This window comes from Thamnophis sirtalis, unplaced genomic scaffold (genome assembly GCF_051295495.1).
Source record: "Thamnophis sirtalis isolate CommonGarterSnake01/CBP01778 unplaced genomic scaffold, rThaSir2_p1.2 scaffold_3, whole genome shotgun sequence".
NCBI classification, from domain to species: domain Eukaryota; kingdom Metazoa; phylum Chordata; class Lepidosauria; order Squamata; family Natricidae; genus Thamnophis; species Thamnophis sirtalis.
This window is the reverse complement of record NW_028261383.1, coordinates 112,276,819-112,304,357: the sequence shown is the minus strand read 5'-3', so window position 1 is coordinate 112,304,357 and position 27,539 is coordinate 112,276,819. Positions and strand designations below refer to the sequence as shown.

The 27,539-nt window shown below is 38.3% G+C and overlaps 1 protein-coding gene and 1 long non-coding RNA gene across 2 annotated transcripts in view; both read left to right on the top strand.

Moving 5' to 3' along the window:
• LOC106542401 (uncharacterized) overlaps positions 1-16,455 on the top strand; it is a 73,263-nt gene extending 56,808 nt beyond the window's left edge. Inside the window, exons 4-5 of the long non-coding RNA XR_015695978.1 lie at positions 15,711-15,913; positions 16,011-16,455. This is a non-coding gene — a long non-coding RNA (uncharacterized LOC106542401). The remainder of the gene's footprint in view (positions 1-15,710; positions 15,914-16,010) is intronic.
• A 7,337-nt stretch (positions 16,456-23,792) lies between these two features.
• Positions 23,793-27,539, top strand: part of CACNA1A (calcium voltage-gated channel subunit alpha1 A) — a 256,745-nt gene continuing 252,998 nt past the window's right edge. The window contains exon 1 of the mRNA XM_087709710.1: positions 23,793-25,354. Coding sequence (XP_087565836.1) covers positions 25,062-25,354 — 293 coding nt within the window. The 5' untranslated portion in view covers positions 23,793-25,061. The remainder of the gene's footprint in view (positions 25,355-27,539) is intronic.

Genomic DNA, 27,539 nt, shown 5'->3' with positions numbered 1-27,539 from the left:
GATTGCAGGATGAAATCTGAAAAGTTCCCTTAAAAGAAATATGTTGTTTTTAAATTACCTACAGTATATGCAATATTGAATGCAAAAATTATGGTAAAATGTTTCTAATAAATAAAATGATATATAGAGGTAAGCAACTTATTTCCATTAGTGGCCCACATCAGGTATTTTAAAATATGTATTGCAAATTTATGAATTATTTCTCTGGTCATATATTTCAAGCACAACTATTAATAGAATAAATGGCTATAGAGAAACACTTGCATGTTAATTTTTGCAACTGGGTCAGAGCATAAAATAACATTAATTGTAGGCATGGAATCTGTCAGGTTATATTTGGTTTAAAATCTGGAAGAAGGCTGATATACTTATTTAGAAGAAAATTCCCATTTAAAGCAGGCTCACTAATAAATATAATGACACTACAAGCATTAGTCCTATTTGATACTGAAGGGCTCCTTGGGCAATACTATCAAATTGAGAGTGCCTCCCTTTAAAAACACTTCCTTGGCAACTATGAAAATATTCCCAAATGTGCATAATCCAAAAGTCTAGCATAAGGAATGCTGCATTCTTGACCAATTGTAGCTTCTAGTCTTCAAGAGCAGCCTCATTTAGAGATAGCAATCGTATTGGGAATGATCATGAGCAAGGTCTATCAGTCCAGGAAGGAATGCAATTAGAACAGAAGTTGTGCAAAAACAGCTTCCACTTCTCGCCACAAGTGAATCTAGGACAGACCTGAGTATATTACTACCCCTGGCCACATCCAGCCCTTTGGCTGTCCTCTCCAGCCCACCTGAGGTCAATCGGAATTAGAAATCAAAGCTAAATAATTATGTACACTATGCACACAATAGAGCAGAAGTAAGTTCAGCCTACTGGTTTGGCCCAGTCCCAGTGGCTCCTTGGGAAAATTAATTGCCCAATCCTGGTCTTAAAGGACCCTTGATTACACACGTGAGTCAATGCCATGTAGCCAAAGTAAAGGCTGGAAATTCTTCAGGTTCTAGGACTGGAGGCCCCAAAATCCATAGCCACTTAGTTTTGGTAGGCTTGACTGAAGTGTAATCTTCCCCATCTTCACCACCATAGCTTCCAGGCACTAGGATAAAACTATTGGGCACTCTGCCTGGAATGGATCTATTTAAAACATTGCTAGAGTCATTTATGCATATCTGACAAAACAATTCTGAAACCTATACTGAAAACTGCGTACGCTGCAAGTCCTGTTTAAAGTTAAATGACTAGCTAAAGAAGTTTTATCCAAATTGTAGGTTTAAAGTGCCATATGGTTACAGGAAAGTATATTATGCCAAATCAGATATATTGGTCCACCTAATTGTTAATTATCCTGAGTGTGAATGGTTCTCTAAATTCTAGGAGGAGCTTTTCCAACTGTAAAAGAATTTCTGTATACAAAAGATATATAGTACTCCATGATTATGCAATGCCCCTTCCCTAATTTCTAAATTCCAAGTCTTGATTATAGCGGCCAAAGTAAGCTTGTCCAAGATACTTTTCTAGACACATTGAATTTAGTTCTTTGTGGGGGAGTGTGTGAAACAGAATTTTGGAAAACTCCAACCAGTTAAAACCCTGCAGATTTTTTTCTAGATATTTGTCAACATATATCTCCTAAGCATATATCTCCTAAGTGATGGGTTGTTGACAACAGTAGTTGGCCTATTTGGACTCTGTAGATTAGAAATCCTACCTTGAACACAACTTTATGAGTAACCTTGTGGTAAAACGTGGCTTTGGTTATTTGTATTTGTAATATATTGGCCAAAATGTCCCCAAATGGCTGGTTTTGCATTATTATTGTTAGCTGTGAATGCTACTTGTAACATGGCTATAACTAAAATTATTAACCTAGTCTTAACTTATTTTTAAAAAGCATTATGTGAGGCCTATTTGACCAAAGCCATGTTAGTAAATATTCATGTGCCAAACTATGGCAACTTGGAATACAAGAGGGGTACATATTAAAATGTATAAAATAATGGGTGGGAGGAAATATGTATGTATGTATCAGGGGTGGGTTCCGGCTTCTTTTACTGCTAGTTCACTCAGGGATGCACTTCGGGCACGTGCTTGATGCAGGCTGTGGGTGCATGCGCATTAGTAAAAAAATTACTTCAGCACATGTGCAGAAGCAAACAAAATGGGACCGCCTACCACGCTGCCAATAGAAATGGTTCAGGTGCATGGGTGGCCGAGTTACTATCTACTTGGCCAAACCAGTCCAAACTAGTCGGAACCCACCTCTGATATGTATGTATGTATGTATGTATGTATGTATGTATGTATGTATGTATGTATGTAGTAATATATCTGAATAATAAAAAAGAATAAAAAAAGAATAAAAAGATAAATAATATAGCTGAATTAAAGTATTCTGATTTTATGGAGTAGAATTGGTGAATATATTCATGGAACATAAAGTGTAGGTATTGGGCAATTTTTATACAATGTCTAATCTTGAGAAAGTGATAGCCTTGCAAATCCAAAATGTTTTAAAGGAGGTAGATTATTTAGACTCATTTCAGCCAGGCCTCAGGCTGGGATACAGCACAAATACGCTGCTGATCACAGCTATGCCACTGTGCATAATCTTTGATAGGCTTAGGATAGGTCGGTGTATTGGTTCTGGCACTGCTTCATTTCTCAGTGGCTTATGATACAATTGATCATGGTGTTTTTCTGGACTGGTTGAAGGAGTTGGGAATGATGGCATAGTTCTTCAGTGGTTATTCTCCTTTGAGACTTGTTCTAGTCATTGCTGGTAGCAGGGGAGAAGTCTATCCCTAAATCTCTGTTTTTGGGATGCCACAAAAATGCATTACAGTCTGGATAAGAAAGGATGAGTTGAGAGAGAATGCATAAAACATACCTGGACCCACCTCAGAAAACAGCAGGCTGAACAGTAGGGTGATTTTTTTCCCCTCTTTGCCAACAAACAGCTGACTCTGCTGCCAAAGCAGTTCTTTTACAGCATGCTCCCAAGATTTGATCAGGGAATGACCCATGATTAACCTCGTACAACTGTGTACTTCAGAGGTGGGTTGCTCCCGGTTCGTGCAAACTGGTAATAGCAGCAGCAGGCGGCTCTGCCCACTTGCCTGGACGCTTCTGCGCATGCGCAAAAGTGTTGTGCGAGCGGTAGTAAAAAATTTGGAAACCCACCACTGGTATATTGCCTGGGAAGAGGATTGCAATTCTGGAGGATTAGATCCCCATCTTTTCCTGCCACTGCTTGTATTTTTAGACATACCTCTGTTTTTGAACCTTAATTGTTAATAGCTCGGTTGAGTGCTGATACTTTTGCTTAATTAGAAATGTAAACTTTTATCATCTTATTTCGGAGTATTAAAATGCTTTCTCTTTCGCCGCAAGGAAGTCAATGGTATGAGGGCTTTTTTTCTTTGCAATAATAGCGATTCAATCTGATTTATACTAAATTTTTACTCTAAGGATTTTATAATTTATTAATTTTTTTTGTAAGAATAGTCCTTTATTTTTATTTTTGAAAATATCTTTGGTGGTTGCTGTTTTTAAGTCAGGAACCTTTCTAATTTTCATTTCAACTTCTTCTATGGTTACATTGTTACAGAAATCTACTCTCTTTGTCCCTCAAAAAGCACTATCTACACTCTGCTGCGAAAGTTTGGTTATATGAGGTATTTAGATTATATTAAAGACAAAGTAACAATAAATTGAAGAGATGCCATGGCTCAGTGGCTAAGAACTGAGCTTGTCAATCAGAAAGGTTGGCAGTTCAACAGTTTGAGTCCCTAGTGCCGCGTAATGGAATGAGCTCCTGTTACCCTTTTCCCCGAAAATAAGCCCTCCCTGAAAATATTGCAACACAGTAGCAGCCATGAGGTGACCACACTCATTGCCTCTTGCACCTCAAAAATAATAAGATCTTCCCGAAAAGAAAGCCAAGTGCTTATTTCAGGGGTCAAAAGAAAAGAAGACCCTGTCTTATTTTCGGGGAAACATGGTACTTGTCCCAGTTTCTGCCAACCTAGCAGTTTGAAAGCATGTAAAAATGCAAGTAGAAAAATAGGAGCCACCTTTGGTGGGAAGGTAATAGTGTTCTGTGCACCTTCAGCTTTTAGTCATGCTGACCACATGACCACGGAGACGTCTTTGGACAGTGCTGGCTCTTTGGCTTTGAAACAGAGATGAGCATATATGCGAGGGGAAACTTTACCTTTACCTTAACAATAAATTAAATTATTTGAATATTATAGATTACATATGTTCTACAATGCCCCCCCAAAGAGATACCAAATATGAAATTCAGATTGCTTTAATGTATTAAAGCTTTGGAAACTTTGAAAACAATGTTTACCAATTTACACACTTTAAATGAAAAATGAGATTAGAGGTGAATTTGGTGAATTTGTCAAAATTTCAAATCATCCTAAAGAAAACATCCAGATATAGTCAGCAGTAGTTAAATCAGCTATGCAATTGGATGGACTGGAAATAAATTCTCTGTTAACAGATTTGAAAGCAGAGGTGGGTTTCTGCTGGTTCGCCCCAGATCGGGCGAACTGGTACTGGCGGTGGCAGGAGGCATGCACAGAGGCATGCGCAGAAGCGTTGTGTGTGTGCACGAGCAAACTAGTATTAAAATAAATTGTTTGAAAGAGAAGTTTTGTTTGAAAACTTGCTAGAGGAGGCTAAAGGGGGCATTAACAAACTGAACCTTTTAAGGAAAGTTGATGGAGTCCTGCGGAATAGAGCCATCATGCTCAACTACTAGAGAGCTGTCAAGAGACATTGTGTTATAATCTACAGAAAAGGTTTCTGAACAACAAGTTCTATGGAGCTGTTCTCATTGGAGACCTATATTTATTGGGAATGAGAAGCAGTTGTTTGGAAAGATTCCACTTTTAATTTTAAAGAAAAGTAAAGATGATAAACTGGAAGGATTTGTTTTTATTGTCAAGAATCAGTCAGTGGTATTTCATCCTGGGCAGATCAGAAACCACGGTTGCAGTGGGTTTATGAGAGAGTAGAAGCCACTTGTGGACTTTTTGCAAGTCAAATACTAAAATAGATTATTAACGAAGGGCTTTGAAATTAAGATTTGTTTTTGGGATTATGTGTTAACTGTTTTTTTATAAGTAGATAGAAGGCAGGTCAAATTGATAATAGCTCTCTATATTTGTGATTTTTTTAATGTTATATAACAATTTTGCAAATGTAGATGTAAAGGTTTATAAATTGCGGGTCTGTTTTGAAAGGAGAGGGTGGGATTATTATTTCTGAAATGTATTTTTCAGCATTTAAAGGGGGGGCATTGTATGTATATTTTTCATATTTTGTCTATACACTTTTCTTCTTTCTGTTTTTGTTTTATATATTTTTTCCCCTTTTTTATGTACTTTAACTTTGGAAATAAATAAAAATTTATTTAAAAAGCCCATACAAATCTCCAACCATGTCCTTCCTTCCTTCCCTAATCTGGAAGGGGATTTTACTACTATTGCAACTTTAAATCAAGACAATTAAATTTATAAATCCACAAAAATTACCATTAAAAATCAAATAATGAATGAGAATGCCAACTGATGAATAATTGCTTTGAAAAAAATCTTATTGAAATCTAAGTGCAGATCCATTAATTTAATCACTTCATCGAAGAATGACTTTAGATTTGTTTGGCATGCTCTATTTTTTGATGAACCTATGTTGGCTACTGGTTATAACTTTGTTTGCTTGTAAGTATTCACAGATTTGTTTGCATATTTTTTGTTTTATTTCCCAAAATCTTCCCAGATATTGAGGTCAGGCTGATGGTCTGTAATTTCCTGGATCTGTTTTTTTTTTGTCCAAATAAGAAAGGAATTTATGAAGAAAACTTATGATTAAAAATGAATTTATTTAGCAAACCAAATATTAAAAATTGGAAGAAGATAGTGATATAAAAAAATGAATTACAGTAAGGATATTGACATTGGACCAATTGATAGATGAAGATAAATTTTTGGCATAAGCTGTAAGAGATAAACATACAGAAATCTATTACATATAATTCATTGGCAATATATACATCTGCAATATTTGTTAACAACATAGTTTGGACAAGTAGCATCTTCAGCTTCTGAGACACCTGAGATAATAAAATAATTGGCTAAACCATTTAAAACTGAAAATCCTACTATTCATTTTTATAGATATTTGTTATTAATAGCATACCTGATATGCAGTTTTTAAGAGGTGTGTAAAATAAAGAATTAGAGGTCCTACATTGCTTCGACAATGGGAGAGTGTTTTAACTTCTCTAGCAAGAGTGTCAATGGACCTCAAATTATGACTTAAACAACAAAATAATATTTACAATTTATTAATCTCCATTATATCTGCACAGAAAAGGATTGACTATGGCAGCATTTTACTGGAGATGAGGATCCAGATTGTTGAGGGAAATATGCTGATTCAGTAAACCACCTAGAAAGGGCTGTAAAGGACTATGAAGCAGTATATAAATCTAAGCGCTATTGCTATTGAGGGGAAGTACTGGACTATATAAATATGACTGAAAAAAGCTAATATTCTCTTGAACTACATATGTAATATGTGGAATTTGATAATGGAACAATGTAAATTGGTTTCTGCCCTTGTTATAGCTAAAAGACTGATATTGCAGTATTGGAAACATAAACATGTCCCCATTTACCTGATGGATTGAAAATCTGATTACTCTTGCTATTTGTGAGTGGATTGCCTATAGACATAGACTTTATATCAATAAGTATAATGAAATGTGGGACTTAGACAAAAGTCTAAGTCTTTTGTTTGTACAAAATATGGTAGGTTAAAAAACCATGATAGTTATATAAGTGTATTTTTAAAAATCCCTCTGGCTCCTACCACTCCCTAGTCATTAGGAGGAGGCAGGAGAATAACGTGCCTCATCTAGTCTGGCGTTTTATGATCACTCGAGCAGAGTTAAGTAAGGGTTAAAAGCCAAAAAATTCCTGACGTAGATGAGGCACGTCGTTCTCCTGCCTCCTCCTGTAGAGGGCACTTTTTTAGAGGCTTTTTAAAATAGTTAAGCACTAAGCAGAGACATCCATGGTGACTCTGGCAGCAACTAGCTCAGCCTGACCTCAGCTCTTGCCTTTTTCCTTTTACATTTTTTTTCCTTTTCATGATGGCAGGCAAGAGCAGAGTTGAAATCCTCTCTGAAACAGCTGGAAAAGGTACATGTGGGTCGGAGGGAGGGGGAGGAATTCAAACTTCATCCTCAAGTGTAGATCCCTCCCCAAGTGTAGTTTGATTGCATGCAGAGCCACGTTGCCTTTTCAAACACACACACACACACACACACACACACACACACACAGAGCTGAATAAAACTATATAAGCCCAACTTCACTGATTACAAGTTTGAAAAGGCAACATGGCTGCGCCTGCAATCAAAGGCTGGATTGGCTCCAATCCAACTTCTGTGTTTGTGTTTGTTTGAGAGAGAGTGAGTGAGAGAGGGAAGGAGATAGTCCAATCCAACTTCTCTCTGTGTGTGTGTGTGTGTCTGTTTGAGAGAGGGGGGAGGGAGGGAGGGAGGAGGGAGAGGGAGAAGAAAAAGAATGAAGGAAACTTTTGCAAAGGAGAAAAGCAAATGCTGTCGCTTTAAATCGGAACTGAGCATGCCTGGCTGTGGAATTCTGGGAGTTGAAGTCCACAAGTCTAAAAAAATTTGAAACCCCTGTGTCAGTGCCTCACCAGCCATAAACTCCACCGCATGTCACTGATAAGGAGAAACCTAAACCATATGTTTAGCTGGCAAGTTAATGTAGACTAATTTAAAAAAATGAGTAAAAGTAAAGGTAAAGTAGTCCCTGAGGATTTTATTCCTCTGTTTGCCTATTATGGGTGTGTGTATGTGCTCATCTTTCTCAAGATCATTAAGCAGTGCTGTCCAAAGACATTTCCATGGTCATGTGGCCAGCATGACATCATGGAGCACTGTTTCATACTTCTGACAAGCAAAGTCAATGGGGGAAGCTGGATTCGCATAATTACAGTATGATTTGCTTAATGACCATGGCAAACAGGTTGTAAAATCAGGTGCAATTCACTTAATGAAAAATATGTTAAATATGTTTATTTAATTTAACTTATAGATTCAACTTCCAGATGACTTTGGCTAGCATGCATTTGAAAAGTAAGAAACAATAAAAGATAAAGGAAAAATAAGGATGTCCAGAGAAAATAAACCCAACACACTTGGGCCGAGGGGGGGGGAGGAAATAATAGGACTTTACCGTCATTATAATCCCAGGCCTAGGAACAAAGCCAGATGTTCAAGGACTTTGGAACAACTGTAGGGTAAGAACCATATGGATTTCCAGGGGAATAATTTTCCAGAGGATGAACACACTTTCTTAGGTCCTGATATAAGACATTGTTTAATTGAAGAGATCTAGAGTGTGTCTACTCTATCTAAATGTATTGGTCTGACAGAAATTATTGTAAATAAGCAGCCACCTTGAATTATGTCCAGAAGTTTACTGGCAACTAATGCAGCTTGCAGAGTAGAAGTGTCACATGGCTATATCATAGCATATCCACCAGTGCCTTTGCATTCTGAACCAGGTATAGATTCCAAGTAGTCTTCTAGGGCAACTCCATATACAGTGTATTACAATAGTCCATTCTGCATAGGTGATAGGTGGTAGGAATGACTATCAGAAGACACCCCCCCCCCAATCTAAGAATGGGTGCAACTAGATAGACTTACGTTACAAATGCCCTTCTATATACATCTTCTATCATCTAAGACCAAAGAGGAAAAATATCCTTATCCAGGGAACCCAAGTCACTCAGTCTTGTCAGAATTGAACCTGAACCCATTCATCCCAATCCAGATTAGACAGTCTCCAGATAAGGGTTGGTTTCCCTATGAGTACTTGGTAGAATATTTTAACTTTGCAAAAAAACTGTGGCATGCTATCATTTCTGCACCATGTGTGGATATCTTTCAAATGGAAACAAACATTTGGAGTATGCAACAGTTCTGATATGGAAGATGATATATGATCTCACTATAAGAGAGTCAAAAATGTTGCCTCACATTGATTGAGAGCGATCAGAAGTTAATCTACCTTTTGTGCTTGTTTGCTATGTTATAATATTGCCTGGATAGAGAAAAAATGTGCCATTGTTCCTCCCCTTTTGGCTGCTGGGGATAGCACAAACCAGTTTCTCTTATAAACAACTATGGTAGATTCATGTTTTGCTATATCTAATGATATTTAGTAACAGGAATTCCTTTGTAACCTTGTTATCACCCCATGTCCATTGCTAGGAAAGGCCCATGGGCAACTATGTAAAAAACGACCGATAGTGCTGCTTCTTTCTTCCATTCCAGAGCCTTTTAGTTGCACTTGAGATGATTTCTTAAGACCCTGGTGCCTAAGGACTATATTTAGACAGCCTCAGATCTGCTAGCATGGGACAAAAGCATTACACGCAAACAAAGAACCTGCTGACGTCAAGGCTAGTGGGAATGAAAAGAAAGAATGGAAAATAGGTTAGGGACTTAAACAAAACAAACCATTACTCCTTGTGTACAGAGTGCTAGTTTTTTGAGCTGCAGCTGGCCAACTTATTTTGGATTTTATATGATATTAAAATAATTAAACAGAATTATATGTGTTTTAAACACAAATGTTTTTTTTTCTTCTTAAGAGCCATGGATGCTTCTATGTAGGTAGGTACTTGTCAGATCAAATTGTTCATCCAGCTCTTTGCCCAGTACAAAGTGCTTTAAGTTAATGATGTAAGGCAGTGTGGTGTATATGGAGCATTTAATACCATTTTATTGGCAGAAAATTTGTCCCAGACCTGATTTTTTTAAACTTTAAGAATGAGGTTGTACCTCAGATACAGTTTGGGAGGAGTCAGTCTCTGATAAAGCAGAATATTTACCACTCAGATTGAAATGAATGATGCTCTGAGAGCTTGCTTGTTTTCTTGCAGATATTTCATTACCCAAACTAGGTAACATTATCAGTTTCATCTGAAATGTGTGGATATGGGTATCTGCCCAGACAATATTGTTTCAAATAAGCCCTATTGCACATATTATCAATTTTCCTTTAGAAAAATTATGAAGGCAAATGCTAAAATGTATCACCACTATTTTACTCATTTTGAATAAAAGACCTGTTCCTACTTTTCACCATTTTAATGAATGAATGAATGTCACATGCACACATATCATCTGGAAAAAGATGGTGTGTCTTCCTTCCTTCCTTTCTCCCCCTCTCCCTCCCATTTTTAATGTTAAATCTTTCTCCAGAAATGTTTGAGATCATAAACATATTTTCTATATGATTGGTCAGCCCTTCTGTTCTAACTATAGTCTAAATGCCAGACTGTAGACTGTAGATTACAGACCCACAATATATTCCTGTATGAGTGAATACGATTCCTGTCACATACACAATGTCAGCTACCCCAAATTCTCCCTTTGCTGGATAAAAGCTTTAATCTTCTTAAAAGACAGGGTAGAAGCCCAAGGCTAGGTGAAGAATGAGATTTCCATCTTTTTCAGCAGGTTCTGATTACCATAGAACAGGGTTTCCCTGACAGGATTTCCCTTTGGGGAGGTGTAGGCAGAGTCCATGGGAGGTGTGAAGAACCTTTTTGTTGTACATTGTTACAATAAATCCTCCATTCCCAAAGTTTTATTCTATTGTTTCCATTTTTCACTTGTATTCATTTCGATGATTTTTAGTGGAGGTATCTAATTAAGATTATACTAAAGAGAGGTTTGATGGCAAGACATGTAGGAACAACTAGACTTGAATCTTACTGAAGTTGGACAAATACAAGAAATTGAAGTAGAGTGGTATTTGCATTGGAAAATGTATTTCTGTACAGTAAAAAGTGATAAATGCAAATTTCCAGGAATTTACAATTTCCAACCATTGGTGGGTTCCGGATCCCATTGCAACTGGTAAGGTGCAACGGGGCCAGGTGTCCACCACATGAACATGTGCAGCGCACGCATGTGTACTTACCACCCACAATGCTCCGCGACGCCTCTGTGATGCTCCAGCTGCTCAGTGGAGCGTTGCGCAGGCACCATACACTCCGTGCGCATGCGTGGAAAAGCCCGAACAGCTCAAATACAGGTAAGGTGTGTGGGTGGGCGGGCCTTCCAGAGCACCATACTGGAACATTACCTTGTGCTCCCAGCAGGCATCAGTATGCCGAGGTGGCGCAGTGGTTAAATGCAGCACTGCAGGCTACTTCAGCTGACTGCAGTTCTGCAGTTCGGCTGTTCAAATCTCACCGGCTCAAGGTTGACTCAGCCTTCCATCCTTCCGAGGTGGGTGAAATGAGGACCCAGACTGTGGGGGCGATATGCTGACTCTGTAAACCGCTTAGAGAGGGCTGAAAGCCCTATGAAGCGGTATATAAGTCTAACTGCTATTGCTATTGCTACTGGAGCGTACCGGTTGTATCCCACCATTGGTTCCAACCTCTATTTTCTCTGTTATGCTAAGACCTTTTTTTGTTATCTCCCTGTGCAAGAAATTGAGTTGTTAAATTTCACTCTCAGTCCACATTTAGGCTATAAAGATTTATTTTTCATTAGAATCTTTTTATGGTTTATAACATTTATAACATATAAACCAATTTTGTTGTATTTATTTTGTACAATGACAATAAAGACTATTTTGTTTTTTCTCTTTGTGATCTAAATCTTCTACATTGATCTATTTATTTGTATTAAGCCAGTGCCTTTTTAATGCATTTACCAGGTCTTGCTTCCTTATTTAATTTCAACAGCTGCCCATCTCAGTCAATAGCTCTGAGCAACTTACAATTCAGATGTTATGATTTTAACAGTTCGGTATCTTATCTTTATCAGTACTTAATATTTGTATTTTAGTATTCAACATTTAAAAGAAGCTTCTATATTTTATTTTAATTTAAAATAAAGTTTATTTTGTTTCTCTCCTGTGAGATTGTTTTATCTCTTACAACATCAAGGATGGGCTGCCTTTATACTATACAACCAAGAGATGACATTATTGAAATAATCCCCCAATGCATAAGTGGTGGACAGCAGGAACTACAAGTGGTTATCCATAAGCAAAGATAAAAAGTTCTCTAGGAGAGAAGGTTTTCCCTCAGCCTTGCAACACCATGTAAGAAAGTTCATGTCAAAAGTAGTGGATTGTGGGATAGCTGACATTGTGATGGATAGCATGCATATATGAATCAAGAACATGTCTGACTGCACTAGGAATGCATAAGCATGACTTCAGGAACTGATTGACTTATGTACTGTATGTTCCCCAGAGCACTCCAAATAAGGGATTCTTTGCACAATTTCTCTGTGCCTAAAATATGCATGTTCATTACATACATAGGTCCTACTCCTATTTACACCTCTATATCTAAAAACAGTTCATATAATTAATTTGTATTGTTCTATCCATTCTCAAGCTGAAGAGGCAATAAATGACCAAATTCTCTGGTAGGCAAAAATGTATATTTTTTCTGATCTTCCATCCTTTTTCACTATGGCCTTGGAATCCTTAGAATCCAGATACATGTTCTTATCCTGCTGGGGCCCATCAGTATTCCTCTTCCCCAAGTGGTGTATTTGAACACTTTGATGAGTCCTGTCTCAGTTTCACCCAACATTCACTGCTTCGACCATTTTAAATTTGCCAACAAAACTTAGCCTGGAAATAAATCAATATGCCACAACCTATTCTAAAAAGGTAGTGCTGACTTGTTCATTTTAGCCATGCTAAACCTGCCACCAAATAAGAATAGCATGGTTAAGAATGAACTGTTGCTGACCAAATATCAGTGGAATACAAGTTTATAGAGAGAGGATGAACTACATTTAAATTGCAAAATAAATTGGGGGAGAGTTAATGGCTTTGGAGAAATGGGAAAACTGAGAAATTTGTGATTGGATGGGATTAATGAGATCTTGAAAAAAGAGAGATGTGAGAATTTAAAGAAGCAAAATACAATATATGAATCATTATGGATGTAGTAGAGCACAGATAGGTTTCTATGAATTGAAAAATATAGAGAGATATAATAGTACAAACTAGATTTATTTTTATTTTCTATCATTTATTATTTACTGTTTACTATTCTTTATACATGTTTTATATGATGCCTGTCCAAAAGACAGGAGCATAATGGGTACTTCAATATGTATGCAGGCTTGATTTTTTTTTACAGCACATCTCTTTCAGATCTCACTGTATATTCTCCAAATGTGACATTCATTGCTTGCTTCTAAGGTAACTCTTTTCTTTGGACATTGTGAGGGGAGAAAATATTCATTGGAAACTGATTTTGGTCTGCATTTTCTGCAAAGTTTTACTTGATATGGATATATTTAGAGCAGGAAGAATGAGATGGTGGGAAATGAGGAACTGAAAGTAACAAGTATCTGAGAACTTCAAATGTACACCGGTGTTTGCAGAGAGTGACAATCAGTGACAGTCAGTAAAACAGAACAAGGAAGTAAGTTGTGAAATGTGCAGAAAAGTATAAAAAGAATGTTTTTGGAAGAGTTCAGGGCAGAGGTGGGTTCCTGCTGGTTCTAACCGGTTCGGTAGAAGAGGTTCATCAAATCTACCATACTGGTTAGAAGAGGTTCCACCCATGGACCCGGAAGTAAGTTCCGGAATGCCTGCCCCGGCCCTGTCACTCGCTCACCTCACCCGTTCTGTCGCAGCTCGCTCACTCCCCCGCCCGTCAACTCTAAACTAGGCCAGCCCGTCGCTCACTGGAGTCCAGCCAATCAGTGAGCAGGCTGGAGTCGACCCGTCGGCCTCTAACACCTGTTTAAAAGCATGGCGCCAAAGGCCAAAATCTCGAGCAGCTGTCACATCGTGCTTGCTGACCAGGTCCTCACTTTGCTTCACTTTGCCTTCCAGCAGCTTGCTGCTTCCCTCAGGTAAGCAACTAAGTGTGGGGGGGGGGGAGGCTAGCATACGCCAGCTCGCGGCTTTTGTGAGGGAAGGCCTTCAGGTGGTGGGCCTATCTTACCCAGTTGTCCCTTGTCCCTTCAGTCCAGCTTACCTGCTTCCTCGTCACCTGCCTGCTCCCTGCTGCATCCATCGCATTGGAGAGCTGCTTATTCTGCCTGCTGGTAAGTGACCCGTTTTTTTTTTCTTTAATGCTTTTAATGTTTTTTAAAGAATATTTTATTTATTGTGTATAATTTTTAAAAAAATCATTTTATTTAAAAGTATTGAGTATAGAATTTTTTAAAATGGTTTATTTTAAATTATTGTGTGTGGAATACTTTTAACTGGTTTTATTTTAAATTATTGTGTATGGAATATTTTTAAATGGTTTTTAAGGATTTTTTAATTATTTATAGAATATCTTTTTTAAAAATATTTTACGGAAATTTTATTTATTTATTGTTTATAGAATATGTTTATTACAAAAAATGTTATTCCTTTTTGCAAATGTTTTATTTGTGATGCAATATGTTGCTTTTAGGTGTGCAGGTTGGTGCATGGTTTATGTATCTCAAAGTGGCTGCTTTTCTATGGGCAGGCCAGGTTGGTGCAAGGTAGCTTTGCCAGATTTTGTGTGTTTCTGTATGATACCTGGTTGTTTAGGTAATTGTGAGGTGGTTGCTGGTTCTGTGAGCTTCCTGGCACTGTCCTTTATAATTTCCCACAATGCCTTGATGGTTTTTATTCCAATGGCTTTGTCTTACCTGTCCTTAGGGTTAGGGAAAAAAACTGGTTTCGTCTGCAGTCTTTTGGGGGGAAATTGTTATTTTTTGGTGTTTTTCTGGCACTGTCATAGTTTGTGTGTGTAGGTGTGCAATGTCCTGCAGTTATCTACACATTAATAATGATCAAGTACTAATAATATTTTCTTATACATTTTAGGACCTTTCCTTACATAATTGGTGTTTTCTTTCATACTTTTAGATTTCTAATTTCTATTTCTGTTAGTTAGCAATTGATAAAACAAATCTCACGTGAAAAAGTATTCAAAGCCTTCTTGATTTTAATTGTCAATTTATTCATTCCCGCACATTCTAATATTTATTCATTTTCATATCTTTGTTTTTCCACTGTTGTGCAAAACAATTCCAGCAGCTGTTAACATGTGTAAAATTAAATATGTATTGTATTCCCTTTGAAATACCCAACCAAATATTACTGGTTTTAAATCCATATCTTGCTTTACCATTGCTTCTAACTATGACACCACTAACTCTTCAATAGCTACTTGGTCTGTCCTAAGTACTGAACCTAATTCATATATTTCTGTTTTTTGAACTGAGGAATAAATTTCAGAAAAAGAAATCTGTATTGCTCTGTGAATCTACCTATGACATTCATTCTTGATCTAACTTCTTAGATGAAAATTTATCTTTCCTGTTTGTTGGGGGACATCCTTCCTGAAAAGACTGTACATTGTTGGGTGAAAACAGAGGTCCCTTCTATTACCTGTAGTGTGGTCCTCAGCTTACAACCACAATATTGTTTTATTTCTTATGCAGTTCATATTATTTAACAGGATGAAGAGGCAACAGAGTATGACGGCTAGGACAGTCATCTTTCCTATGTAAAGTAGCTGTTTTATTGCTTTGTGTGCTTGTTTCATCCTTAATATAGTAGTGCAAGCAATTAAAGTTTTGCTTTCTGTATCTCTTTGTGCAGGCCATTCATTGGAGCAAGGTGGTCAGTGGGTGACTTCAACACACAAAAGGACAGTAATCTTCCTTTTCTATTATTTTGTATGCTGGTTTCATCCTAATGCAGTGCATGCAATGAAAGAGTTCATTTCTGTGTCTCTTCTTTGTGCAGGCCATTCATTGGAATCAGTGATATTGAAGACTGGCAAGGACAGTCATCTTCCTTCTGTAAGTAGCCTTTTTATTGTTTTGTATACTTATTCTAATCTTATTTAAGTAGTAAATACACAAAATAATAAATTTCCTTTTTTATATCTTTTTGTAGATCATCCATTGGGGCAAAGAATTCAGTGACATTGGCTTGGCCACTCCCACCGGTCACATGATTGCCAAGCCACTGCCATCCGGTCACATGACTGCAAAGCCACTCCCACCCAGTCATATGGTCGGCAAGCCACTCCCGCCCGGTTACATGGCCGACAAGCCACTCCCACCCAGTTACATGGCTGGCAAGCCACAGCCACAAAGCAGGCCACACCTACAGAAGAGGTTCCAAAAAATTTTGAAACCCACCACTGGCCGTAGCTAATCCTTGCTGGATTCAGCTATGCTAGTGGAAGCTTATTGTAATAAGTTGCTAATCTAAATAATGCTATGTTTGCTATTCATGTTCAAAATTGTTCATGAAACAATAAACCTCTGATCTTAAAGTAATATTTATTGCCTGTAGTTGCTTGTGGTTTCCCTTTTTTTTTATACAGGGAAATTTTTATGACAACATCTATGGAGGTTCTCAGTCACCCAGGTAATGGTTATCCCAAAGTTGTTTTTTCTTCTTCTTCAAACTGAAGAAGCTTCATGGATGAGAAGTGAACATCTTAAAGAAAAAATCAGAAAGTCCATTGCCTTTAATTGCCTTGGGTATTTTTTTAAAAAATGTCATCTTTTGTTTCTTCCCTGTTTAAAAAAAAAAGAAATTCTATATAATGTCATTCTCAATGCAATGTAATCATAGCATTCTAGCTTATCAAAGTGGGAAGGTGAAATGCTGGTGTTTTGTTTTTGTTTTTTTGAAGTTGTGTTGTCTTTATGTAAACTTATATTTGCTGGTCTTACTCAGTTTTTCCTTACATTAATTAAGCCAAAGATAAAGGAAAGGAAGACCCTCAGCCAGATTTTAGCCAGATTTTTCACATATTTTTAATCTCAACAAGTGATAAATTATGTATTTTTAAAGTAAGAATTTAAAAAGTAAGGTTCTACATTTAGGTAAGAAAAACAAAATGCACAGGCATGGTACATGTGGTACCTTGCTCAATAGTAGTAACTCTGAGAGAGATCTTGGAGTCCTAGTGGACAACCATTTAAATATGAACCAGCAGTGTGCAGCAGTTGTCAACACAGTTATAGGCTGCATAAAGAGAGGGATAGAATCAAGATCACGTGAAGTGTTAATACCACTTTATAATGCTTTGGTAAGGACATACTTGGAATACTGCATTCAGTTTTGGTTGCCACGATGTAAAAAAAGATGTGGAGACTCTAGAAAGAGTGCAGAGAAGAGCAACAAAGATAATTATGGGACTGGAGACTAAAACATATGAAGAACGGTTGCAGGAACTGGGTATGTCTAGTTTAATAGAAAGAAGGACTAGGGGAAATATGATAGCAGTGTTCCAGTATCTCAGGGACTGCCACAAAGAAGAGAGAATCAAACTATTCTCCAAAGGACCTGAAGGTAGGACAAGAAGCAATGGGTGGAAACTAATAAAGAAGAAAAGCAACTAAGAACTAAGGAGAAATTTCCTGACAGAACAATTAATCAGTGGAACAATTTGCCTCCACTGGAAGTTTTTAAGAAGATATTGGATAACCATTTGTCTGAAGTGGTGTAGGCCTTCCTGCCTAGGCAGGGGTTAAACTAGAAGACCTCTAAGGTCCCTTCCAACTCTGTTATTCTGTTATGTTTATTAAAAGTGTCAGATGAAGCAAAAGTGAAAGGGTAACATAATAGGTAAAACAATTTACAATACATTTGAGTTTTCTGTTTGTCAGTGGAATGCATTTTGAGACTATACAGCAGTAGCAACAGATGGTGAGATTCACAGGATAAAAGTCTAGAGGTCCTAAATCTTTTCTCCCAAGAGCCTTTTGATCTGCATAACCTTTTACAACCTTATTATTAAAAATAACCACACTGTAATTCTAAGTATTAACATGTAGACATTCTGTATGAAAAAGGCAATTATAGAGATGCCCAGATTATGGTAATATGGTAACTCGAAAATCAGTTAAATAGAAAAAATTTCAGAAGAAAATACAATATGCTGTTCAGATTACAATATGGTACTAATCTGCTACAAATGAAGAATTTTCTGCCCAAATATTATAGATCATCAAAAGAAAGTTCAAAACCTTGTAATTCCCAAAAAGTATGAAAGCATATTATACAGTATTTTCACGGACGTAGATTTAATTCTGAATGAAGGTTGAAATTAAATACCCAATTCCATACCTTGTTCATTCAAAGTGATTTAAAAAATGACATTTAGTACAAATCTGAAAACAGTAATCAAAAACCTAGCACAATTTATTGGGTATTCATATTTACTTGTTTCTATAGAAATAGATCCCCTGAAGCAAATAGCTCTCTATTTCAATTTCTCAGACTCCTCTGACTGCAAGAAGATTTTAGACTACTGTACTTAGATGCTGCTGGGAAAACTAGAAACCTCACTCTCCACTTAGCTTCTCTATGGCATTCTACCCAGCATTTTAAAATTATCAAACTCAAACTAGGGTATCTGTCAGATGCAAGAAATCAGGAACCAGGACAGAGTTCAAAAGTACTACAATTTTTTTCATGCTACCCACAGTATATGCAAGAATCTGAACTACTAATGGTCCAGGGGAATTGGCTCCAGGTAGGAGTCAACAGCCATCACGGCGGGGTGGTGGTGGCTGGACGTATGTTTCTTATGGAGGCATAAGTACTCCAAACTGATGATGCATTTGATCTCACTCTCGGGCTCAGCCTGGTGTTCTGCTACAGTATCTAACTCTAACTCTATATAGGTAACCAAAAGCCATCTGGAATGTATGGACATTAACTACATTAAAGACACAAGTACATATTGGCCTCCTCTACCCCGCACAGATTCTATCAGGAAGTCAACTTCCATTTATGTTTTTCTGCTCTTTATCAAAAGTAGTATTTTCTGTCTTGTGCCTCTTAAACAATATTGCCTGGTTCACCTGTTGGAGTTTCATAGTAGTGAAAAACAGTTCTACTTCAATTAGTTACACTGCCCTGTGGCAGGAACAGCCCATCTCTTCTGGCTACTAATTGCTCTCCTCCATGGCCATTTTGTACAAGTTAACCATAGAAGATGAAAAACTTTAAATTTTAACAAGTTCACTGATTAAATAGAGAAAAAAATGGAGTTTCTTTCTACTCCCCCTCTTTTTTTCTCCCTTCCTTCCCTTCTTTTCTTTTTTCTCCTCCTATTAAAAATAGGAATTCACCCATCAAGGAATCTAGTAAATATGATCCAAACAGAGAATATTAATTCATCACCACTGCCAAAAATGAAGAGGTTGAAATATGGAAAAAGGTTTCTTTAGGCCATTTCATTTCGAGCTGATTTATGCATGGGAGACAATTAGCTTTGTTGTAGTGTGATAAAGCAGTAGGTGGGGGATGGCAATGAAGGCCATAACTCTGGTAATTCTGGTAATACTGATCAGTGCTACATGGATTATTGAAATAAGAAGGCATCTTAATACAGTGTAAGTTAGTTGTGAAAGCAGAATATGGTATTGTTTTAATTGGACTTGTGGAAAAGCTATGGCTATAGTGTGAGATAGTGTGAAGTTTATAGAAAAGGTACAACTGAGAATTGCAACAGTATGATTGAGAATGAAGTAAACTTTTAGTCTTCTGGAGTACATCCCAAAAGAAGCTTGGGCTGTGATGCCGAACCTATGGCATGTGTGCCACAGGTGGCACGCAGAGCCATTAGTCAGGGCACGTGAGGCTTGCCCTGTCAGCTGGCTAGCGTGCATGTGCGTGCTGGCCAGCTGACCTTCTTTTGAGGCCATTTTTTGCCCTCCGGAGGCTTCAGGAGCTTCCCTGAAACCTCTGGAGCGTGAAAAACCAGCCTATGGGCAAACCGGAAGTTTGGGAACGACACTGAGCAAACGCCCTCCAGTCCTTCAAGCAACTAGGAAGTGACTTCTGGTTTGCTCATAGGGTTGTTTTTTGCCCTCTGGAGCCTTCAGGGAAGCCTCTTGAAGGCCCCTGAAGGCTCCGGAGGGCTAAAACCGGCTCTACGAGCAAACTGGACTTCCGTTCCCGAACTTCCAGTTTGCCCATAGGGCTGGTTTTTCACACTCTGGGGGCTTCAGGAAAGCTCCTGAAGCCTCCAGAGAGCCTCCAGTGGGGGGAAGGCTCTTTTTGCCTTCCCCAGGCTTTTATAAAGCCTCTGGAGCCTGGGGAGAGCGAAAAAAGCATGCCAAAAATGAGGAGGAGCGCTAGTCATGCTCACATGTGCACTGGAGTCGTGCATGAAGCATTATGGGTGTGGCACGCCTGTGCATGACCCCTCTGCGCTCCCCCCACTTTTGGCACGTGAACCAAAGAAGGTTTGCCATCACTGAGCTAGGGTATAAAAGAAAAATGGAATATATTACTATTCTACTTTCCCAAGATAATCTACCCTTTTGTAAAATGTTACAATTTCATCTACGGTATAAGGCAAGGGGTGTCAAACTCACATCGTCATGACAGTGTCACGTGAGACATCATGACTTTTCCCCCTTCACTAAACCAGGTGTGGGCGTGGCCTGCACGTGACACATTTGGCCCGCAGACCACGAATTTGACAGCCCTGGTATAAGGAATAACGTTATTGCCCAGAACATTCTTGTAAATAAGCATGGTGTTAACAACTAACATTTTGCTTTGCCAGCAATAAAGTTTGTAAGGTGATTGTGGCCTGGAGAAATTGATGATAGAAGCCAGGTATGTTTATAAGGGCTGGTCTTTCCAAAATTTGGTAGTGGATGAAATATGGACCTGATTAAAAAAAAATCTGGTTGGCTATCACCCTCTCTGAGATATGCCATTCTGGTTTTGGGTTCTTCAATAGTTTCAAAGGCATTGCTCTAGAAATTAACTGGCATTGATCTTTTGATCATATTTTTATCTATGATCAGGGATTTTGCAGTGTGAATTCTACTTACCCTATAAATTCTACAACCCTATAAAGATGGGTTGTAAAAAGAAGCTCAGAATCCTTATCGTATACTCACTGCCCATAAGGTTTCTTTGGCTAGTTTGGTATACTGGAATCCCTTCCTCTCTCCCTTCCTTCCATCTTTCCTTCCTCTTTACTTGGTTTTTCTTGTCAAGACACCTTGTCTATTTTGTTGCTTCCTCAATATGATAAATGGAGATGGAGAAGGAAGAAAGAGGGAGAGGGGACAGTGAGAGGGGGTGTGGTTTGAGACATAATTACAATTGTGATACCTAGTACCTTTGATTCTGTCACAGTCCACAACACATGGCAGACAGCACTTTAACACTGTAGATCTCGCTTTGCTCAGCTTTATGCAGTCAGAAAATCTGGTGGCCCCATCACTGTATACAGTAATAAGGATGCTCAGCATTTCTACAAAAACCTTCCTTGATGATATTTTAATTAAAATCTTTTTCTTATGGGACTACTGATATAAAAATTCTGGGTGATGTCTTTGCCATGCTATAACAGGATTGTGCTGTTGTAGCTACCAGAAAAATGTGCTATAGAAGACCAAATCATATGATGAAACATATTGATGTAATAAATTAGTAAGAGAGTGGTGAAAGCAGGCATTGAGCAGACTGCTTAAAAAATAGCTACATGTTAAAGGTAATAATGGAACTATCTATTGAATAAACACCATTAAATTATTCCCTGTGAAAACTAAGGCCAAGTATTGAGTTATATGAGTGCTGTGGTTCAACTCCATAGGCTTTTTTCTTAATATCACATATCTGTGAAGGAAAACTTGTGATGACATATAGATGATACCCTGATATTTAAGGCAACGTGTTTATGAATTCAGATTTGCTGAATTTATTCATTTGCTACCCGTGTAATGTAATTTAGTAAGATCATTTCGGGTATAATCAAACATGGAGTCCACAATAGTGATGATGATGATGATGATTTATACACACAGAGAACCGGACTCAGAATCTAGCAGGTAGAATTAATTTGTATTTTTATTTTGGTATAAAAGATGATGGAACACCAATTTTAATAAATTGATTGCCACATCTCTGTCTAGAAAGTAATGTCAGCATGAAAGACGAAGTGCATGCAAGAGTGAACCAAGTATGGTTACAGTGGGAGATGACTGGTGCGTCCATCTAAAATCGAAGATGTGTAAAACAATGGTGTGCCCAGCAGCTCTATATAGTGCTGAGTGCTGGCCAGTCATCAAAAGTATTGAGCACACTTTACACACCATGCAGATGCGCATGCCTCATTGGTCATTAGGTGTTTCTCTCCTTGACTATATCAGCAATAACACAGTTCAGAAGCAAATGGACACTGTGCCACTATCAAAGAAAATTGGGCAGAAATGCCTACAGTGGTATAGATGTGTTCTATGAGCAGCACCCTACACCGTTATCTACATCACTTCCAATTTAATTTAGATGGCAAGCACCCGTGTGGAAGGCCGAAGCAAAGATGGCAAGATACAATAAATGTGGACATGAAAAATGCCCAGCTGGACCTGGATGTTGCATTTGATTATGCAAAATAGCTCTTGTTGACCTGAAAAGTGGACTCTGCATCTGTGGGGAAAACACTTAGATGCTGCTGATACTGCTGCTGATGGTGGTGGTCATGTCGGTTATTTGCTTGGGCATCTCACTTTTTGTCCACTACAGTTTATGAAATCTGTTGCACGTATAATCAATATATATTCCCATGCTTTCGCCTTAGGAGGTGCCCATCTTTTTTTGGTGTACATTCACTTTTGTAAGGATATTTAGACTCCTAAAAATTATACTAGCTTGCAGATTGTCGCTCTATTAGCATATTGTGTGTATGTGTGTATGAATACACACACACACACGACTAAAACTCTCAATGTTCATCTGTTTGTAACCTTCAATCGAGCAAAATGATGCATCATAGGGCAACAATTTTTTAATCAACTTACCTCAAATGGGTTTACTTAAAGAATGCATCAAAATTCCAGGACCATTACTCCTGTGGGATTGTAATTTGGCAAAGTTGTGGCTGCTTCAGTGTAGCTGCAGTCATGTGGTTGTCATTTGCAGTGTTCCCTGCCAAGTTCCTCCAAGAAATATCAGTGGGGAAGCTAGCAGGAAGTCAGAGGTGTCTCCTATTCCCACCGCTGTTTTGCCTGCCTGTGGTCATTCTCTTCTCAGTTTAAGTAGGCAAATATTTCTGAAATGATGACCCAACAGATCACAGCTTGTATAGTCTCCAATATTGTCCTGGAACACTACAATTGTAGCATTCTCCTCTCTCTCCTCTTGCTAACTTTATTTGCCTTACAAACGTGCATAAACAATAACTACACAAATCTGGTATAAATCAAGACAATCCCATTTTGACCTTTTAAAATATAAAACAAGCCTATCTTTGGGGAAAGGGGTACATGCAGTATTCAGGTATCTACATTCCAATAGAAAAATTGAGCTGACATCAATCTAATATGCTATGGTATAGATTGTCGAGAAATATCATTTGTATGCAGGCTGTTCATGTGTGTGTGTGTGTGTGTGTGTGTGTGTGTGTGTGTGTGTGTGTGTGTTTCTCTCCTTGTATAAATTGAGATGGGTTTGGTTTGGCTATAGCCCCTGCTATTGGTTCCAGGCCATCATGTGCCAAGCCTGGCTGAGGCTTTGGGATGCTCTGTGCTTGCATTAAATCGATCCACTGCTGCACATTAGAGCTGAACCTGCCAGTGAATCAGACCTTTCCTTTTTTTTTTCATTTCTCTGCCTGCCTGCCTGCTTGCCTGCCTGCCTCCGTAGCACCAGTCTTATTTTAGCTTATCGAGGAGGAGGAGGAGGAGGAGGAAGAGGAGGAGGAGGAAGAGGAAGAAGGAGAAGAAGAATACAGGCAGAAAAAAAAATACTAGACATTGCAGCAACCAGGGAATCCTTATGAGTAGATGGTGGATGGAAACTACTTCTCTTGTCTCTTTCATTTTTTGGATTTTACAGGATTTCTTTGCTGCATTCAGCTCCAAGATGAAGCAAAACTGACACACAGAGAAAATTATACACGCAGTCACACCGGGTGAAGAAAAGAGAAAGCAGAGACCGCTGGATAGCAAGGGGGGAGGAATATCCTACAGCTTCAGCAGCTTAAAGGGAGCCCAAACCCTTTTCACCTTCAGATCTTGGACAGTGCTGAAGATAGCAGGATGGAGCTAAAGTGAAAACAAACCTTGGGGTGGGGGGGTGCTTTTATTTTGGTTTTGGGATTTTTGTTTTGTTTTGATTTTTGTTTTGGTGTGCATATTTGTAAGTTATTTTTGCCTTTCTTTTTTTGAACAATTATTGTTTTTTTACAGTGCATTGTTTTGTGAGATGGAAAGGCAAGTACAGTGATATCGTAAATCTGACAGAAATATTTTATATCTTTTTTTGCCTTTTTTGTGAGCACAGATATTTGCCAATCTGCTCAGTATAAAGGAAGCCTGCATTTTTCTCATTAAATTGAACTGAAGTACTGAGTCTATGTGAGGCTAATTTTGATGGTGTCTTTTTATTTTTATTTCAATTTATTTCCCTTCGGGCTTTGAATATAGAAGTAGGAGTGAGGAATTGGTGCATTCATTTTCTTTAATTGTATTTTTCCTTCCTTGGTAGGATAGAGGTACTGTTGTCACTAATTTAATTTGTCATCCCCCCCCCCCTCTTTTCACCTCCCAAAAGCAATGTCTTTTTTTAATGGAAATATTTTTAATTGATGGTGCATTGAATCTTTTTCATTGCAATTTGTTTTAGGAGCAGTTTGCTGCATTTTTCCCTGTTAACTGCAATCTACTATTTGGAGTTATTTTTTTCTTTTTCTTGGGGTGTGTCCCCCCCCTCCCCAGTTGCAGTCATTTAGGTAGAGGTGGAGAGAATTTGTACACCATTTCCATCCTACATAGGGAGGTGCGAGTGACCATGTCCAGGACCTCTGCTGCTTTCCTTGGCTGTGCTCCTGCCTGAGTGCCCCCTCCCTCTGCTGCAAGCTCCCCAGCAGCATCGACGGCAGCCGATGGGATGCGATGAGCTTCTTCTCTCCAGCAACATCCTCAGCAGCATAACCCCCGGCCCTTTGCTCTTTGCAGGATGGCTCGGTTTGGAGATGAGGTGCCAGCCCGCTATGGGGCAGGAGGTTCAGGGGCAGCTGGTGCTGGAACAGCAGGCGGCGGAGGTGGCCGGGGTGCTGGGGGCGTTCGGCAAGGTGGTCCCCCAGGGGCCCAGAGGATATATAAACAGTCGATGGCCCAGCGAGCCCGTACCATGGCACTCTACAACCCCATTCCTGTTCGGCAGAACTGTCTGACTCTCAACCGCTCCCTCTTCCTCTTCAGCGAAGACAACGTGGTGAGGAAATACGCCAAAAAGATCACCGAATGGCCATATCCTTTCTATGGGGGAGGGGGAGAAACTGTTCAGTACCAATACTTAGGCCGCAGTAATTACTTACACTTGAGAAAGGGCAATAGCTAAGACTGTCCTGCATGCTTGATCTTGCCTCTGCATGAAGTCCCACTAGCACATCCTCCACCCCAAGCATTCCTGTTCAACCCCTGCATGTCCATATCATCCATTTCTCACATCGGTATCACTTCTGGGTTCATTTCCTCCCTCATCAACCTGTTTCTGCCAAGGCTCTTTTTTCTCTCTCCTTTCAACCAGATTTATTTAACTGATACTGTCAGCTCTGTTGCTGAATGCATCCCTTTTCTGTTCCCAGGAGGTGTAAGGCTTTATTGGGAGATGCTTTTTTCTTTTGTCCACATGTCTTTCTCCTCGCAATATCACTCTTTAATGTGTACTTTGGTTTATCTATCTGTTTCTCCTGGAATCTCTCCCTATGAAGAGATTCTGAGCTTCTCACTAACCCAAGCATTGGATACTTTATTTCCTTCTCTCCCTGCTTTACCTCTGAAACCTGTTAAAAACTACTACTGCAAAATAGTTCTTTCTTTATCGTGCAAAGGGTGGAGATGGTGCAGTGGGGGTGGGGGAGACCGGACAGGTAGCATTATCTTTTATTTCTTATCCATAGTTTGGAGTTTTAGAGGCTGCCCCAGTTTCCCCTTCTTAGGATAAAAGGACTTTGTAGGCCTAAGACCTTCATGGGCAATCAGTAGTTAGTATGGTTGCCAAATATATGTTATGCTATGGGGAGTAGGACTCCTCAGCACTATTTCTAGTTTATTGCACAGAAAATTGTCAAATAGTATGGATCAGGAATTAGTCTAACAATCTTTAGAAGAGACACGTGGTGAGAAATGAGTAGCTAAATGGGTTCCACCCTCCCCCAACTGTTCTGCAGGGCTGCCAAGAAGTGTCCCATGTTATTAATATGCATGTAATCCAGGAGCAGGAGACTGAGCACTTGAGATACAAGAAGATAATTAATATTTTTGTAGGTGGGGAGAGATTGATGAGCATTGCTAATTGCGGGAGGGGGTGTTTTCAGACTATTTGTTTCCTCTGATATGGAAGAAAAAGCCAGATTCATCACTCCAAGTCGGTATGTAAATACTTTATTTTCTTTAATTCCTATAACTATTTTGTATGTTGACAAAGAACAATGTGCGTTTGTAATATATAAATTATGCTATTTTTGTGGATATTCTCCAGGTTTGCATGTACTTCAAACCTAGTTTATTCTGATGAAAAAACCCTTCATGTCTATTAATGCTTAGGTGTAAAATATTGTTTTTATTCTCTGATGCAATATTAACAGTATTTTTCAGTGCCGATTGAAATGTAAGGCACTAATTTTAGGAAGATACCATATAATGATATAGCAATGTTGCATGTCTGTGGAAAAAAATATTTTTGTGTTTGCTACAGCTTATTTTGTAATTTTAATGAAAGGATTATGTGCAGTTTTGTTGTCAGTTTGAGGAAAGAGTATATTTTGTTTACAGAAAGGTGACACTAGAACACATCTCTAAAATTAATGGTGTAAATACATAAAAGTATAATAATAATCAGATTTTATTTGTTAATAGTATAAAAGCTTTTGTATATATTTTTTTAAAAATGCACATGGTTGAGTTAGCTCATCACCTCAGAAAAAAAGATATTATTGAACATGTCTTTAAAGTTAATAAAATAGATGCTACAAATGCTGATTGAGATAGAAATATATGCAGATGGATGGAAAATCTATTAAATTTCATTCATTGTAATTATTCATAAAACCTAATAATCTTTTGAAGATTCAAGTTATTTGTGTGTATTGTTTCTCATGGATGTACAAAATTATTTTTATGTTTTGGTAAGATGAGGCAATAAAATTTGAGAGATGGGAAGTAATCACAATCAGGTTGATCCTGTGAATGGAGTGCTGGGATTTACACAAGTTGTAATCTCAGTTCAGTCACAAGTTATATAATTAGATTTTTCTTTCTAAATTTAAAATGGAAATAATAATAATAATAATAACAACAACAACAACAATAACAATAATAACAACAACAACTTAGGACGCTGGCAGCAAACCGTATCAACCATTAGCACCAGTCACTGGTATTTGTAATGCATTTTTGAATGTTCAGTTGGCTGAGTTTCATGTTTAATGAA